The sequence below is a fragment of the Beta vulgaris genome, chromosome 7 (assembly GCF_026745355.1).
Source record: "Beta vulgaris subsp. vulgaris cultivar EL10 chromosome 7, EL10.2, whole genome shotgun sequence".
NCBI classification, from domain to species: Eukaryota; Viridiplantae; Streptophyta; class Magnoliopsida; order Caryophyllales; family Amaranthaceae; genus Beta; species Beta vulgaris.
Genome location: NC_079208.1, coordinates 47,845,176 through 47,863,521, shown reverse-complemented (window position 1 = coordinate 47,863,521; position 18,346 = coordinate 47,845,176). Strand labels below are relative to the sequence as shown.

General features: G+C 34.8%; 1 protein-coding gene across 1 annotated transcript; it reads left to right on the top strand.

The window, feature by feature from the left end:
• The first annotated feature begins 1,181 nt into the window (after positions 1 to 1,181).
• LOC104884442 (uncharacterized) lies at positions 1,182 to 17,225 on the top strand. The gene is made up of 5 exons (XM_010669089.3): positions 1,182 to 2,068; positions 12,131 to 12,585; positions 13,588 to 14,224; positions 15,574 to 16,061; positions 16,397 to 17,225. Exons 1-5 carry the CDS (start codon positions 1,552 to 1,554, stop codon positions 16,979 to 16,981), a joined length of 2,682 nt encoding a protein of 893 aa, XP_010667391.2. The 5' UTR covers positions 1,182 to 1,551; the 3' UTR covers positions 16,982 to 17,225.
• The last annotated feature ends 1,121 nt before the right edge of the window (positions 17,226 to 18,346 follow it).

The following is an 18,346-nucleotide window of genomic DNA, read 5'->3' as shown; positions in this document are numbered from 1 at the left end:
TAGATATGTTTCTTTTGTAGGTGGTGTTGCTGTGAGTTGGATGTCCAAGTTACAGAAGTGTATCTCATTGTCTACTACATAGTGTGAGTATGTGGCTATGTCAGAGGCAGTTAAGGAGATGGTATGGCTTATAAGTTTTCTTGAGGAGACGGGAATTAAAAGGTGGTACTTTATAGTGATAATCAAAGTGCAGTGCATTTGGCTAAGAATTACATGTATCATTGTAGGACTAAGCACATTCGTAGGCGCTCTCACTACATCAGGAGTTTAGTGGAGGAGAATGTGTTGTGTCTGGAGAAAGTGTTGGGTGTTAAGAGCTCAGCGCTCACTAAGAGTGTGAGTTGTGACAAACTAAGGTTGTGTTGAACCTTAGTTGACCTTCGTTGATTGCTAGCAAAGGTGGTGCATTAGGAGTTGAGATGAATGAGAAGATGATGAAGGTATGAGGTCTTTCTTCACTTACACCTATCTCCAAGTGGGGGATTATTGGGTACATTGATAATATTAGGCTCCTGGAGGTGTATGGGAGTGGAGATAAGGTTGCGTAGAAGGAAAAGCACTAAAAAAGGCTGCACAGGGAGTTTGCCCGATCAGGTCGGGCAATGTTGCCCGATCGGGCCCGCAACAAATTTGGCAGCAGGGCACTTTAAGCTTCGCCCGATGGCATCGGGCCCCTTCTCCCGATCGGGTCGTATCAGCAAACTACGACACGGGAGTTCGTTGCCCGGTCGGTCTCGCATACAAGTTTGGTTTGGACTTAAGTGCCCGATCAGGCGGGTCTTGCCCAACCCGATCGAGCGGTGGGTTTATTAGGTCGGTTTTGTCTCGAAAATGCGTTTATTCAAAGAGGTATAAATATGGATGTTCTAATACGCCTATAATGGTATTCTACATCATTATTGACATATTCAAGAGAGAAAAAGCTAGAGAGAGAGTTCTTTGAGTGCTTTTGTAATCTTTCTTGAACGTTCATCGATTCTTAGTGCATATTCGTGGTTTTTCTCCCAGTTCTTGGGTTTCCACGTAAAAGTTCGTGAGTGTTATTATTGCTTTGTTATTTATTGTTCTATTATTGTTTGCTATTACTTGCTAGATTCATTGTCAATAGAACTTACACTTATACTATATATTTGCAAGCTAGCTAGTTTTTTTTTTCAACCATTATGAATGCTCTTAGATTTTCTAAGAGCTAAGGAGTATAATTTACCACTCAAAAAAGCAAACATGTCTCATTATCTGAAACTATTTCTTTGTGCTAAAACATGTGTCATATTCGTTGCGTAACTATTTTGTTTTTACGGAATGTGTGTATATCAATATCACTATATCAGTATCACTACTTTTGTCTAGGTTGCGGGCCAATGCAAGTACTTTAATTAAAGGAGGAACCAAGTAAATCAATGCCACCAGCCCACCACCACCAGTACATGAAAAAGATGAAGACGTAGAGGTCCACAGACCACAGCTAATAGTATATATTACAATTTGATGGTCAAACCAATTTTTTATGCAAGTACACTAAAATAATAATTTATTCAACAAAAACAAAAGATGACAACCACCGCAGAAATAGTGGAAATGGACAGAAAGCTTTACAATGTGGCGGTAATAGGCGACATACAAAGCTTCCTAAATGCAAGAGACATAGAAAGTGGCAGTGAGGAGTTTTTTCTGAGGCAAACCTTCCCTCAGAGAAACAACATCCTTCACTTAGCAATTCGGCATTTTAAACACGAGTTCATTAAAGTAGCAGTTTTGGAGGGGTTTTTATCAAGAGCAGCAATTGATAAGCTAATATGTCAGGGCAACTGCGAAAGTAACACCCCTCTCCATGTTGCTGCCGAGGTCGGACATACCGACATATGCAAGCTACTCCTACAACAGACGGCTGATATGGCGGAGCCATGGACGTTGCAGAATGCAGACGGCAACACGCCACTGCATGTTGCAGTTATACATGGCAATGTTGAGTTTGCCGCGTTGATGGTGGAACGACATCCTCGCCTGGCTCGTGCTACCAATAGTTCCCTAGAGACGCCTCTTCATATTGCAACTTACCGAGATATTGGTAAATGAATCTTTCCTTATGCTGACATACAATTACATTCCCTTTATACAAATTTTACGTACAAGTTTTAATCTTGAAAAAGGATTTGAAGTACTTCTTGAAGAGAAAAAAGTTTCTGTGACGTGAGTTCAAATTAAATAAATTTAGATAGATATCAATTGTGTTAAGATGATTTAAATGTGCAGATTGCAAAGAAATAGATCGACGTAGTAGCGAAAAACTAATGATATTCTTAATAAGCCGCGCATGTTTAATATGCTTAAATGCAATTAATAAGTAGTGATATGATATTATTGAATCCTGAAGTGATGCATCCTAGAAAAACGACTTCTTTGAACAGTTTGTATATGTTATATTATTTGACTTTTCTTTTTGCTAAGTCCTCTCTCCAACCTTTAATAGATTTCTTGTTTCTTCGATATACGTTTTGTATCTTTAATATCTTTAATTACATATTAGTAACAAATCATAAAAGTTTGATTTTCCAAATGTACACAACAAGACTAATATAACAAGATCCCATATTACTACGTTTTACCTTATATTAATATTGGAATTGTTTTTTTGAGTATTTCCTTTACCAATGAATAATTCCCAAAATTAAAAATGGGAAATCTATTAAGAGACGGAGGAAGTAAATTGTATTCACTTCAAAAAAAAGTACCTTTTACAATCTAGAACATATCCTAAGGTGGACAAACCAACTAGGTTGGACTCTCCACCACAAAGGAAGGCTAACAAACTATATATCACAAATGATCTTTATTTTACTCAGTAAAACAAGGGGCTGATGTACATTGTGTTTAGTATGGAAATTTTCTTGGAAAATTAATTGTTTGAACCCACTAAAATGTCATAATTTTATTTCGACACAACTTAATACATATTCTAGATCCGCCAGTAACTGAAACACAACACTTTCTATACAAAATTAAGTATAACACTTTCATATACCACTTTCTATCCATAGCAGTTTTAGATCTTTTGAGGCAGAGACACTTGTAATCTCATTCTAATAACTTCCTACAATCTCTTCACCCAGTCATATTCCAGTAGGCGTCATTCCTTGCCCACCATATAAAGTACACCAGGCCAATAAAAGTAACAACAATAACAATTCTTTTATGAAACTAAGACCTACTTTTCTACAGAAATCTCAAATTCTCTTAACCATATTGTGTCTGTTATCTAGCTGCATAATCACACTAAAAAAACACATACATCAGCAACGCTGAGTATATTACACAACTAAACTTATGTGAATAATAATGCATGCAATCCTCAAACAACTTCGGCTTGCTCTTCCAATGACTCTACATGCGACAAGCACATAACTGAACTTACTAAATACTTTCTTTTAATTTTATTTGGCAACAAACGGGCACCGTCCTCCTCTTGGAATCATACAGGCTACTAATCCTTGTGTAAGAGATCCCACACCTCTTACTAAAGTTCCATGCTTGTTAGTAATGAAAGAGGGTGAGAGTGAGCATCTAGACTCAACATCTCAGAGATAAAGAATACGAGTGACACCTAGTCCACTCAAAGATTTTGATAATTGGAATTCCATAAACTTGCTCAATAAAATAAAAGCATTAGCTAGCATCGTCATGCTAAGCTATATGTAGGAGTGTAGTTTCACACTAACTCCCCCCTTATGTTCAATACTCATGAGGGATCCATCTCAAGAGTTTTATTGCCAAAGCCCATTATGTGAGACACAATCACAATAATAATACATCTAGTAAATAAATTAATTTCTTTTCTTTAACAAGTGAATGCAACAAACACTACCATAAATAACTCAATTCTAAATTCTTTGAGACCTTGCTCATCTTATTACTTTAATGACTACTTGAGTCCTTTCTTACCTTCTTAAGGATCCATGATCCAATCAATTGAGTCCCTGCTCAATGATTCAACTACTTGTGAGACCTTGCTCAATAACTTTAAACTTGTGAGACCTTGCTCAATAACTTTAAAACTTGTGAGACCTTGCTCAACAAAATATAACTTCTAGTGACCCCTTGCTCAATAAAAAATATCTAACTTCTAATGAGACCTTGCTCAATAAAATATATAACTTCTCATGAGACCTTGCTCAATAAAATATAACTTCTAATGAGACCTTGCTCAATAAAATATATAACTTCTAATGAGACTTTGCTCAATAAAATATATAACTTCTCAGGCAAGCCCTAGTTTCAAGAATAACTTTAAATAACTTTAACTATGCTAAAAAGCAATAATCATCAATCACATACTTTTCAAATATAGGAATAACTCAGAAGTTCCATTCCTAATCTCCTTTCTAAGTTCTCAACATGTACTCAAACAATTATAAGGCATAAGCCTCTCCTTACTCCTCATGCTCAATAAATGACCTTTAAAACTACTAAAGTCAAAGGTCAAAGGTCAAGTGTATGTACCTTGATAACACACAAAAATCAATAATTAAAAGCTTCGATCACTTGCTTCTACTATGCTTGAAACCTACCAAGAAAAAAGTACTATCAATTAATACTTACCAGCAACAATTCAAGGCTACTAATAAATAATTTAGCATTTTTAAAATAATAAAAAAGCTAATTTTTCCTTAAAAAGGCTTTAAAACTATTTTTGGGTCATAAACTTGAAAATCCTTACTAGTAGGCAAAACCCGCTATAATACTTAAAACTTTATAAAAATTAATAATTTATTAACTTAAATACTGCTATAATTTAATTAATAAATAATAACCAGATTTTTTTTATTTTTTTTTTTACAAGTGGTTCGAAAACCACAACCCAAAACCTTCACTCATCAGCGCCACCACGAGCACCACCCGCACCACCACCGGCGCGGCAATGGCAGGGCGACACTCATCATGCCCAGCCGTCGCCACCACCGCCAACACGGTAGTGGGACAGGTGACACTCGCCGGTGCCCAGCCGGCGCCCCACCACCGCGGGTGGCCGGAAAAACACGAGCAAAAGAGGGGCGAGAGGGAGAGAGAAATTAAGGAAGAAAACCCCCAAAAAATTTAAGAAAAAATATTAACCTTTTTACTTCACTTTGATATTTGCAAGATCCTCCTACAATTTTCAAAAACAAAACTAGATTAGAACTTGGATCTTTGAAGAACTTACTTGAGGAAGAACTAGAGTTTGAGAGAGAAAAGGAAACCCATCTTACTTCTTTTTGAAAAAAGTGGCTACTAAAATGATGGGAAACTAGGGTTTCCCCTTTTATAGTGATAGTCTTTTTGGGTAAAAGACTAAAGTACCCTTACTCATCAAATTACCAAAATACATTTGATGATGAAATTGCCAAAATAATCTTCCTACTAATATTACTAAAATACTTTCTTCAAAAGACTAAAATACTTCTTTGTGAAACTACTAAATATTATTTTGGGTAAAATGACTAAAATAATCTTCTGCTCTTAAAGACTTTAAAAACGATTAAGACTATTTAATTAAATATCTTTAAAATATGGGAGATTACCGTTCATGCTCGCCTTCGGCTTGCTAATAATCTTCTTGCTGAGTTTCAAACCACTTGAAACCCCTCTTCCTCCACTGGCGTGTACGTGTACAGTCTCTTGTACCACATGTTGTATAGGTTTGGGTCTCCATTCCTTCCTCTGAATAGGATTTTTACACTCCTCGGCTATATGGCCCATCCGTTTACTACAAGTCACACAGTAGACAGGTTTCTTTTTTTTTTTTGATAAAACGTGGCAGATAACATAAATTAAAAACTTAAGGTGGAAACCTCAAGTGAGAGTTACAGTTCACACCATTTCTATGGCAGTTCGGGAAGTTCACAGACAATAGTTCAGAGTTTAATATCTTAGTACAGACAGGAGAGGGGTATGTAATATTCTCTACTTCAAAATATTCTCTAGTGTCCTTCTTTGTTTCCTTGGCCATTTGATCCGCTAACTTGTTACAAATCCTCGGCTCATGTCTAAGGGAATGGCCGCTTCTTGTGCCTAACAATGTCCTGCAATGATTCAAGGTGATGGTTAGCTTTGACTTTATTTGCTCTATATTAAGGATTTCTTCCACTGCCCTTTTGCAATCTGAAACAAAGATAACATTTCCCCATTTCATTTTTTTTTCGGCCCAAAAGATGGCTTCTTTGATAGTGCCGACTTCCGCTTCATATGCATCCTCAACTCGCGTTTTTTTTCTGAAGCCTGCAACCCAGTTTCCTTCGTGGTCCCTGCACACTCCACTCATTCCTGTTTCAAATGAACTTGCAACAAAGGAGGCATCCACATTAATTTTTAGAAAGTTAGTTGGCGGGGGTAACCATGTCAAGTCGACGTCTCTTTGGATATTGTGGTTGGATGAATAGGAGGATGGTTGGGTGAAGAAACATTCTTGAGCAGCCCAGATAATCTCTTTGACACATTTATCCAATTTTTTATTAGATTTTTTGAAAATCCACGCGTTTCTTCTTAACCAGATATTCCACAGGGTAAAAATAAAAACAACGTTCCAAGGAACTTTGTAAGAAGTCATTTTATCATTTTTCAAATTCTCCCTAATCCAATCATGTAGGTTTTGGGCCTCCCTAAGATTTGACTCTCTAAGATGACGCCAAACTTCCCGGGCTCTTGGGCAATCTTTGAGGATGTGAATGGTCGTCTCGGTTTTATCCGCACAGAAGGTGCAGAATTTAGTACTACTGCATTTTCGAAAGAAGAGGTTGTCATTTGTGGGAAGTCTCAACCACCAAACTTGCCAAAGGAAGACTTTGATTTTTGGGTGACCCGGTGCATTCCAGATGTTTCTCCAATCCGAAAATGATGGGTCTCTCGGTTGGACTTCAATTATGTGCCTGATTGAGATATTAAGGAAAGCGGAGGCCTTCTTTGAGTCGAAATTTCCAGAGTTAGTCCAACTTGAGAAAGTTGTATCTGGTTCAGATGAGAATGTTTTTTCTTTTATTAAGAGCCTAATTTCAAGAGGGATGAATTCAGGTAGGGCCGTAAAGGGGATTTTTTTGTCTACAATGAAGGCATCCAGTTTGGCACAGTTATCACTTTGTGTTAGAGGTCCAGTCAAATAAGATCTAAGAGGTTTATCGCCCACCCAGACATCGTTCCAAAAGTTGGTACTATCTCCTAGTCCCGGATTCCAGCGGATACTATTCTTATAGAACTCCCAACCCTTTCCTATATCCTTCCAAATGAAGGATCCTTTTTTAAAACTAAGGGGTTCCCTTCTTTTCGAGACATATTTCTCGATCATGAATTTTGTCGCCCAATTGTCTTTGTTATCTAAGGTCCAGCACAATTTCATAAGTCCAAGTCTGTTTATGTCAAGATTTCTTCTAAATCCGAGGCCTCCCACTTCCTTAGGGCGGCAAATTTTATCCCAAGAAATCCAATTAATTCCTTTAGCCTCTGCCGAGGCTTTCCACAGGAACTTTGCAGAAATGCTATCCATTTTTGTTAGGAGTTTTTTTGGGAGAAGGGTGCTTTGCATACAGTATCTAGGAATGGCTTGTAATGTTGATGAGATGAGGGTTATTCTTCCAGCTTTTGAAATACAGTTAGACTTCCAAGAAGCTAATTTTTTTGAGTAGACAGGTTTCCATTCATCATATGTTATAGGCACACTCACCAGTTGATCCATCTCATTAATAAATTGTACTTCTTTAGGGAATTTTCGATCAAGATGTATTTCAACCATCAATCTAGCATATTAAAGCTTTTCATGCTTCAAAGTAGTTTAATCAAGCTTAATAACATTTCCAAACTGCCCAGCAATCTTGGCAATACATAAATCACCCCGGTTAAAGTCTAGTTTCATTTGTATCCATGTTGGCAATATCCTGATATCATCTCTACACAGATCTAGTATAGCACCCCATGCTTTCAAAATAACAGTTTTACTTTCAAAAAACAAAAGGTGGATTCCCAGTTGGAATCATGTCTCTCTTCTTCATTGACCTAAAGTTTACCACAAAAGTACCACGCTTAACCATGGTAACTTATCAACATCGTGGTTTCTCCGTATCCTCCTGATAAAACCTTTCATGACATGACTTGGAGGATTTACCCCCATAACATAACAACACAATGAAGAATTCTAATAATCAATTTTATTTTGAACATAAAAAGAAGTCAAAATAACTAGATTATTCAAATACTCATTAACATTCAAATTAGCATCATCGCCTTCATCAATATTAGGCACTTCGCCACCTACAACATCCTCATCAACTGGAGATAAAAGAAAGAAGTGGATCAAGCATTCCTTCAACAACACATTTAGTCTGCTCCTGATTCCTCCGAACTTGGGCTCCGTTTGGTAGGGCGTAAAACATTTTCCCGGAAAACTGTTTTCCTCTATTTTCAGTTTTACATTGTTTGGTTGGCAAAAGAGTGTAAAACCATTTTCCCTTGGGGTAAAATTACTCTCCCAAGGATGGAAAACCATTTTCCTTTCAAAATGAAGGGAAAACTATTTTCCTTCTTTCTCTTGTACACTCCTCTCACTACATCCTTACTTCCCTTTTCATTTTCCTTTAATTTCATCATTTTTTTTACATCAGAACCAAACAACCGAAAACTAAATTTGGAATTGTGTTTTCCATTGTAAATTGTTTTCCATGCAAATCATTTTACACTGAAAATATTTTATGCCCTACCAAACGGAGCCTTGAGAGCGATGCATGTATGGGTTCCAACCAATCCGAAAATTCTGGTTGTTGTTGCAGAAACCTAAGAGAGGATCGAGGTGATAAAATCTCCTCATGAATCAAAGGGTGTTCATCCTCAATCTCCAACACCATCACTCCTAACACAACATCCATTGGTCGCGTCTTATTCGCCTAATTAGATGAGGAAGGGCCCTTGATCTTCATAGGTGTTGTGTTTGTTTGAGTTGCTTTTGAACCTCGAGAAGTCCTTGACATGGCATCATACGTACATTGTATATAGAGAGAATTTCTAGAGAGAGAAACGCGCTAACACAACTTATTTTTCCTAACTAGTTTTTCTTTTTCTTTTTTTACTTTTCTTAACTAAACTAACCTTTAATTTTGAGAACTTGTTCTTATTTTTTAAAAAAAATTATGAACCTTTATGAACTTTCCGCAATCACTCTTAGTCTTTAATTTTTCTAAACATTTCATAGTTTTTCTAAAAATCACATATGCTTAGACCGACTTTATGAGCAAAATGATAGATTATGAGTTATTTTCTTTGACCAATACAAACTCTAGAAGTAATTGTGTAAAATGTACAAGGGTCAATGTTGGTGAAATATTTTGACAATAAAACATAAAATAAGACAAAAGATTAGAAGACAACAGAGTGAGGGAGTATTCAAAAAAATGAAATTTTCAAACTGAAAATAATTTCTTTTTTTAGTTTAATATATGGTAATATAAATTTAAATTTTAATCATTAAAAATAAAATTAGAATTATATAAAAGAATAATATATATATTTTTAACTTTTCGCTTAAAGAGAAATTTTATTAATTGAATGTCAAACGGTATCTACAATAAGTAGTAAAGTAGACAAGATAGACTCAAACAAGATCAAATTAAATTCATCTTCAAAGAAACTATAATAATAAACCAGATCGATTAATATAGCGCAACCCCCTTATATGTGTTAAATCAAGCAGTGATTAATGGGGAGGTCAATCTAACTAGTTTAGGAAAGAACATGCTTGATCTAACCATGTTGACCATATATGAGATTTCAATACATTTATGTTGATAGTTTTGAACTTCAACCAATAAGAATAATTTTTCCATACTATTTTTTAAACTTCCACATACGAAAAGAACATAATCAAAATTTAAACTCCCAAGAAATGAGAGAAAGGCCCAAAAACTGGGTAGAGAGAATAGGAATTATTAAAAACAAAAGCAATAAACACTAGAATAAATAAGAAGAATTGGGAGTTCGCCACTATCGAAAGGATGATGGCGGTCCAAATTATCTAGAAGAAAATGATTGGGGTTTTCTAAGAAGAAGGGGAAGAAGGGGAGAGGAAGAGGTGGCTAGGTTGCTTCTTAATTTATGCCATCAATAATCAGCGAAATCAAGTTTTAACTTACAGTTTGTTTGGTATTTTTTTAGTAAATTAAAGGAAGGGAAATATAAAGGAAAATAAAGGAAAAGATAGAAAAAGAAGAGAAAAGAAGGTAGTTGCAGTTTCTAATGTTTGGTATAATTAATGGATTTGAGAGGAATCACATGTTTGGTTGTCATTAGTAAAGGAAAAGAAAGGGAAGAAATAAAGAAAACATAGGTAAAAGCTTGTTAATTTTATTTCCTATCAAATTCCTCCAATTTTGTAGAGAAAGGAAAACAATGATTTAATAGTACTGTTTTTCTTTCACTTCCTCTCCTTTCCAATTAAACCCCTCTTATTTCTTTTACCAAACATGAAAAAGTTTGTTTTTACCTTTCCTTTTCTTTCTTTTCCATTCAAATCCGTCCTACCAAACAAAACCTTAAAAAATTGAAAGATTTAAATTCTAATCTCTAGATATTTATAACTTTATATCTAATGTTTGGCAACATGTTTTTGAAAAACTGCCGGAATTTCTTTTATGGATTTAAACCTATCTTTAGTTTTTGTTTGTTTCCTTAATGTGGTCAAATGGAAGATTAATTAAGAATATTTCGGTGATAGTTACTAGTTTACTACTATAGTTGTTGATTAATAGATATGAAATCTATCTTATACTCCATCTGTTTCAAAATATAAGACATTCACGCTTTACGAAAATATACTTTGATCACAAATACCTCTCATAATATGATAAATAAAAATTATAAATATTATACCATTGGATTCTTCTTGAAAAATACTAATATAACATTATTTTTTAAAAAAATCTATCAACATATATTTTGAGCAAATAACGGTCAAAGTTCGACCTCGAATATTTTGCGTACCTTATATTTTGAAACGGAGGGAGTATCGAACAGGGATGTGCAGTTTTAGACGGGAACCGGATTTCGGACCGGGACCAGATCGGAAAATTCCGGTCTGGTTTCCGATCCATGAAACCTTAGGATTCCCCCACTTTGTCTATGTGTCACTTATTGAGAAACGGTGGATGTATATTTTTATCTTTCTCATTTGGAATATTCTAGTCAAATTTTAGTCAAAATTTTCGAACTTTGACCATGTGTGTGGTTATCATATGGAAAAACATATTCATATAGGATTTTATTAGATTCTTATTTATATTTAGTTTTAAAACTATCAACTTTTCATAATTTTTACTAATACATATTTAAATATGTTAACTGTCAAAGATGTGCATAAGAGATTATGCAAAAATACATATAGGAAAGATTAAAAGAATATAGAGGGTTTATAATCTCTATTATTTATGAAAATTTGTGATAATTCATTTTATATCAGCCAACAATTTTCGTTTATGTTGTACTTGAAGATTTAATGAGAGATTAGCTTGAGGGACTCAATCAAAAGGAGTCTATTGTGGGTGTATTTGAATATTTTGGTCAATGAGTGTTACAACCTATTTATACAACAATTACAACTATACATCAGAACAGGCTATCACATGTTCAAATTAACATGAAGTAGACAACAACTAGAAATAGCTAGATAAATATAAAGCATAAAGCACACTATTACTTAGAATAAGAACACCTAGTTTGTAGTCTATGTATTGTCCGATCCTATTTATGTAAAATAGTATCACCATGCTCACACATGTGAATTGGGACACACACTATTATAATACATAGAAATTCATTATATTACAAACAAATATACTATATAAGAAATAAATACACTATATCACAAACAGATACACTATAACGCAAAGTAACATTATCACAAATAAGCACTATAGCTTTTGCCAAAAAAAAAAAAAAAAATACTATATCACATAAAAACACACTACGCCACATACAAACACACTATATCAAAACTGACAATATTATCCTTATCTTTTATAACATGTCCATACGAGTTTTTTTATGTGTTGTCTATGTTTGACTTTTGTTTGCTGCTTTTATAGTACTTGTTGAAACCAATTTATGGATGTAATTTTTTTAAAAGGTTATGTGAAGGAAGGAGAAACCACTTCGCTTTATCTTGGCTTGATAAAATTGTTGGTAGAGAAAGAAAGTTGTGTCACATGTTGGCGCGATGAAAATGGCTTCACTCCTCTCCATAGAGCAGCCTCAATCACCTCATACTACAATCTAAAGATTATTAGACTCATGCTTGAGCATTGCCCAGAGTCTGCAGAGGTGCGTGATAGTTCTGGCAAGACCATCTTACATCATCTGAGATGGATACCTAGTTACGATGAAGGTATGGAACTCTTAAATGTTCCCGTAATATATGCCATCAAAGATTATCAAGATCATCAAGGAAATACACCGTTACATATGGCTGTAAGAAATCAAAACCTTAAGCTGGTGCAATATCTATTGCGTTTCCCCGCAAAAATGAACATCAAAAACAAGGATGGCATCTCAGCATTAGATTTGATTGAAGAAGAAATGCAGGTAGGAAACTAGGAATCATCTTTGCTAATATATTTTTGTGTTATATTCAAGCTAAGAGAGATTCTTAATCTAGGCTCCGTTTGGTAGGGTGTAAAATATTTTCAGCGTAAAATGATTTTCATGGAAAACAATTTACAATGAAAAACACAATTCCAAAATTAGTTTTCCGTTGTTTGGTTCGATGTAAGAAAAATGATGAAATGAAAGGAAAGTGAAAGGGAAAGTAAGGAGGTAGTGAGAGGAGTGTACAAGAGAGATAAGGAAAATAGTTTTCCCTTCATTTTGAAAGAAAAATGGTTTTCCATCATTGGGAGAGTAATTTTACCCCAAGGAAAAATGATTTTACACTATTTTGCCAACCAAACAATGTAAAACTAAAAATAGAGGAAAACAGTTTTCCGGAAAAACGTTTTACACCCTACCAAACGGAGCCCTAATTTCTTTCTCTTCAATCTATTTGAGTTCATGCCCTTTGATGATATCTAATTTAGTACTCCCCTTCATGCTTCACGTATGAAATTAATTCATAAGGTAGATAAAATAATGAGAATGTATTAAATAACAAGTTCTTGAATTAATTAGGAACCACCTAAAAAATAGGCAAACTATATGATAAACCCAAGAGTACCAAACATGTGCTCTAATCACTATGAGGTTCGTTCATCAATGAAACCAAGTTAGTATTTTGAAGTTCATCGAAATGAATGTCGAATTGAATCATACAGATTTTTTAAAAAATCTGACCTTTTTTCACATCTGTTTTCAAAATGTGATTGTTAAAAATCTTTCTCAATTCATATGCAAAGTATATACAACTTATAAGATACACCTAATACTAGTTTATATTATATCTCATGCATTCCCTATGTCAAAACACTAGCTACTAGTTTAATAAATAATAACCTAAACGTACAGAATAATATTAGTCTTAACACTAAGCTTCTTAGATTAATGCTCAGCTATATATTTATATTTACTAGATGCATGTATGTAATGCTGCAGACGAGCATGAATAAAAGAGAAATGACATTGGAGGAATGTAGAGCATTGGATGCGGGAAATATACCATACTTAGACAATCGATTGCAGAAGCTTGGAATGAACTTTTTAGGTTCACGAGATTCAAGATGGAGAAATATCCTTCATAAGCTTATGCACATACACAGAGGAACTTTAATAAAACAAACTGAATTTGTTAGTTTCATCGAACAAGTTCTCGGGATGTTTCCATATCTTGTTTGTCAAAAAGACCTTAATGGGGACACCCCAATTCATATCCTTGTGAGAAATCCTTATGATACCATGATTCGTCTTCCAACTTCCAGTACGCAGCAAAAAGATTGTAATCTCTCACCATTGTCAACATTAGACCTTTTGCCCAAGTTATTAGAGTTATGTCATAATAGTTTAACGAATGAGAGAAGAGAAGCAGAGGCGGGTGATTTGCAGGACTATGAATATGACTGGGCATGGTTGATGCAAAACGAAGATGGAAATACTCCCTTACATGAAGCACTCATAGCAAATAGTGATATAAGGGTTTTGGAAAGACTCTTAGATATGGATATACAAATCACTGCTAATTTACTCAACAAACGTAATCAGACACCACTCCATCTTCTAGCCGGACGTTCGTCAGGTCAGTCTCTAATAAACACTTTAATCCAATAGCAATAACAATGATATGTATTATGTTTTTTTTATCCATATGAGCCACGAAGGCAGTACAAAGTACAAATACGGGGAGGGCGATTCGAACCTGTGACCTATCGTTCACAACACCTCAATCTTAACCACTAGGCTAAGACATCCTTGGTAATGATATGTACTGTGTAGTAGCTCCGTTTTTTTTCTTTCCACTTTACTTTTTGGGGTACTTGTTTTTCCTAATTCTACTATTTCCCTCACATCAACGATCCCATGTGACTCTAGTGGACCACCACCATTAACATTTAACCCTTACTCTATAGCTTTACTTCCAAAAGCAAAAATACAAACTTAATATCATATCTGGATGTAAAGGTAAGAATATTGAACGTATCTGATCTCTATTATATAAGGGAAGAGGGGAGCTATAGCATCCCCCAATAAATTTACTTAATTATCCCTTAGTAAATCAAATAATACTCTACTAAAAATAGATGAAAGAAAATCAAACTCAAATATAGCATAAAAAAACTAACAAAATAAATTATATCAATCAAATATTTGATCATCAATGAACAATCAAGTAGTAAATTCAAAAGAAAAATACAATCAATTACCAAAGTGAAATGATTTAATTAAAATAATACTTTGTTGATAAAAATATAAGAAATTCTTAATAAATCTACGTAACATTCTTTTATCGCTCATCAGTTTTAATTTTAAAAATCTTAAAGAAAGTATAAATAAAATAAATAATAAAAAACGGATTTGATCAAATGATATAAGCTTAATCAATAAAATTAGCTAGCCCAAAAAACATGTCTAATATTTAAATTTTACCTTTGTTATTCCCAAAAAAATTATAAATTATATTCTAAAAAAGTGAGGCATGCATGGTGTTTATAAATTGCTAGTTTTATATATATATATATATATATATATATATATATATATATATATATATATAAATATAAAGAGGCCGGGAAGGAAATCGAATCATTCCAATTCATTTCTTTTCCCTTCCCTTCTACTTTATTCCTTTGTTTTTTTAGTTTTAGCATTTTGATTTTTGACACTTTTAATAAATTTTATTTTGACCATCTTGTGTTATTTATACATAAGGAATAACATAGTCATGTGTGATGTTGTTGGATTTGTCTTTATATATATTTTCAAAATATTAGCTTTATATAATGTGCATTGGTAAACGTCCAAAAAAACAAATGAATGGTGGAACTAAAAAGAAGAAGTATATTGTATTTAAACAAGAAAATGATTTTCTCCTCCACATATTTCCATCCAAATTCCCCAAGTTACAATTTATGTTATTTCCCTACTTAGGATTGGAGCCACTAGAGAGCAAAACAATAGAGTCGTTGGTGAACGCGAATGAAGGAGCAGCGTTTTTGCTAGATGAGGACACACTCACCCCCTTTCTGAAAGCTGTTAAAGTTGGTAACCTGGCTACAATTACAACACTGAATGAACTTTCTCCAGAAGCAACCAGAATGGAAGATTCCAATGGTCAGACATTGTGGCATTTACTTGTAAATCAACCTGAATATTTGACATGGCGTCTTATTCGATCATCACAACAACAAAATTTGAAATGTCTACTAGATATAAAGGATTGGGAGGGAAAAACGCCATTGCATCTAGCGGTTGAAAGCCGACAATTTAGACATGCCAAATATTTTATTGAATATGGTTCACCATCGGACGAGCCAGAAGCTAGACAAAAATGGATGAGAGAATATCTAGAATTAGAAACTAAGGATGGTATTACTTCTAGCGATTTGATAAGATCCTCACCACAAGTTCCTGATTATGTAAGTTTTCTAATCCATTCAATTTCCAGTATATTCATTTGATATCCTGGAGTGTGTGTTATCATTTTAATTCTTTGTTTTAGTATATTCATTCGATATTCTGGAATGTTTGTTATCATTCAAATCTTTGTTTTAGAATTTAACTTTTTGGAAAAATAATAACCAAAATACGAAACCCAAAAATGTTTAGGCAATTCCTTATCCATTTTCTACTTTTTTGAAAGCTAAAAACAAAAATATGGAACACTGTATCGTTGTCAACTATCAAAAATAAGTATAAAAACAATCTCCTAATCTAAAAGCTTAACTTGAATTCTTGTGATTTTTTGATACAGTTTGAACAGTTCATGAAGGATGAACCTACGATGATAGGCATTCGAAGTGTGTGGGAAGTTCCTACAACTCAAATGAATGAATATGCTGACACAATGGGCGTAACAGCAGCACTTTTGGCAACAATAACCTTCACGGCAGCATTCACTGTTCCTGGTGGACAAGTCGAAGACAAAGGAACTCCGCTCCTCATGAAAAAGGCAGCATTTAAGATATTTCTGATTTCAGACATATTGGCTATGTGCTTATCCATGATGGTCTTATTTTGCCTCCTTTGGGTCGTGGCTTGTGCTGAGAAAGGCAAAGCCGTTGTGTTGATGGATTTCAGCATAACATTGCTCCTACTCTCATTCTACGCAACTCTTGTCACTTTCATGGCAGGTTTATATGCTACCATCTTCCCTGTTAGTCCCTGGATCGCGATAATCTCTTTAGCTTTATGCTCTTTGCTTATGTTTCTTATGGACAAACGTATTGTCATGGACTGTATGGTTCCAATTGGGAGATCTTTACTTCTTTTTAGTCAGAAGATCTCGCGATATGTTCGATCACCTACTTTAATCTATAACACCATTAAGAAACATTAGCGCAAGACATTATAGCATGGTCCTTCCATTCTTCAATAGCATGATAACCACCCTTCCGCGGGTTTGTAGTAATAAGTATGATGTATGATGTATTGTTATGGAAATTTACTCTTCTATTTGCTAGTAACCTTATTTGATTCTTCAACAAGTTATCTCTTGTGGTAGCGTGTAACAAAGATATGTTGAGATGTATGAAAATCCTTTAATTTCAATATAGCATATGAAGAGATCGGTAGTCTGGTGATACTTTCCTTATTTAATTAGATCAGTTATTTGTTTCCTTAATTGTCTAGATCTTTGTATGGTAGTGTTGTAGGTAGTATATATATAGTCTTGTTATTTAGCCTGTAATATTGTGAATGTAGCCTAAATAAAATTCTCATGCTACCAGAGCTAGGGTTTTAGAAACCAAGAAAAATGGCAGATGAAAGAGGCAAACGCATTGGCGTCCTCCAAAGGGAAGAAGATTATTCCACCTAGTTCACCACTTTTCTTACACGCTTCTGACAATCCAGGAGCCATTCTCACCACCATAGTAATTAATAGAGAGAATCATGATCAATGGGTAGATGCTATAAGGCAAAGTTTGATGGCGAAAAATAAGGTGGAATTCATTGATGGTACGGTAGACAAACTTGTACTGCTGACAGTGAGACAACGAGTGAAGCATTGGTGGCATTGAAACAGTGCACGCTTATGTGATTTTCTGGTTGCGTAATGTGATAGATGTGAAGTTGCACTCTGCCATAAAGTATTGTGTGACAGCGAAGGAGTTGTGGGACGTTTTGAAAGAGCGATATGCACAAGGTAATGCGCCTCGTGTACATGAATTTAAAACAAAATTGTATGATTATTTGCAACAAGGAGAAATGAGTGTGTAGGAGTATTATGGAAGTTTGAGAGAGATATGGGATGAGCTTGCTCAATACTCCAGGATACACAAGTTTACATGTGGTGTTGCAGATGAGATAACGCGGGAATCAGAAGAAGAACGAGTGCACAAATTTCTCATGGGTCTTGATATTAGTTTGTATGGAGTTCTAAGGACTCAATTACTCAACCAAGATCCTTTGCCCACTTTAAAATCAGCATACTCGAGTGTTGTGCGTGAAGAAAGGCATAAGAAGATAGCATGCTCGGGTGAGGAAGCCTTCCTCACAACCAATCTGCCTTAGCAATCCGAGGAGCAAGGCGTGGTAGGGGTTAGCAACAAGAAACATTTTATCGTGGCTAAGGAACGTAGGGAGAGGAGACCACAATGATCGAGTGGTCTGCAACGAATGCAAGAAGGTGGGCCACGATGTATCTGACTGTTTTCAGATCATCGGCTACCCACCGAATTGGGGAAGAGACGAGGCACTTAGA

What these genes read in the sequence shown, in the direction of transcription:
- LOC104884442 (XM_010669089.3), top strand. Translation starts at nt 1,552, where the DNA reads ATGACAACCACCGCAGAAATAGTGGAAATGGACAGAAAGCTTTACAAT. An exon ending in TGCAACTTACCGAGATATTG is followed by an intron (nt 2,069 to 12,130) that starts GTAAATGAATCT and finishes TTTTTTTAAAAG; the next exon opens with GTTATGTGAAGGAAGGAGAA. An exon ending in CACCACAAGTTCCTGATTAT is followed by an intron (nt 16,062 to 16,396) that starts GTAAGTTTTCTA and finishes TTTTTGATACAG; the next exon opens with TTTGAACAGTTCATGAAGGA.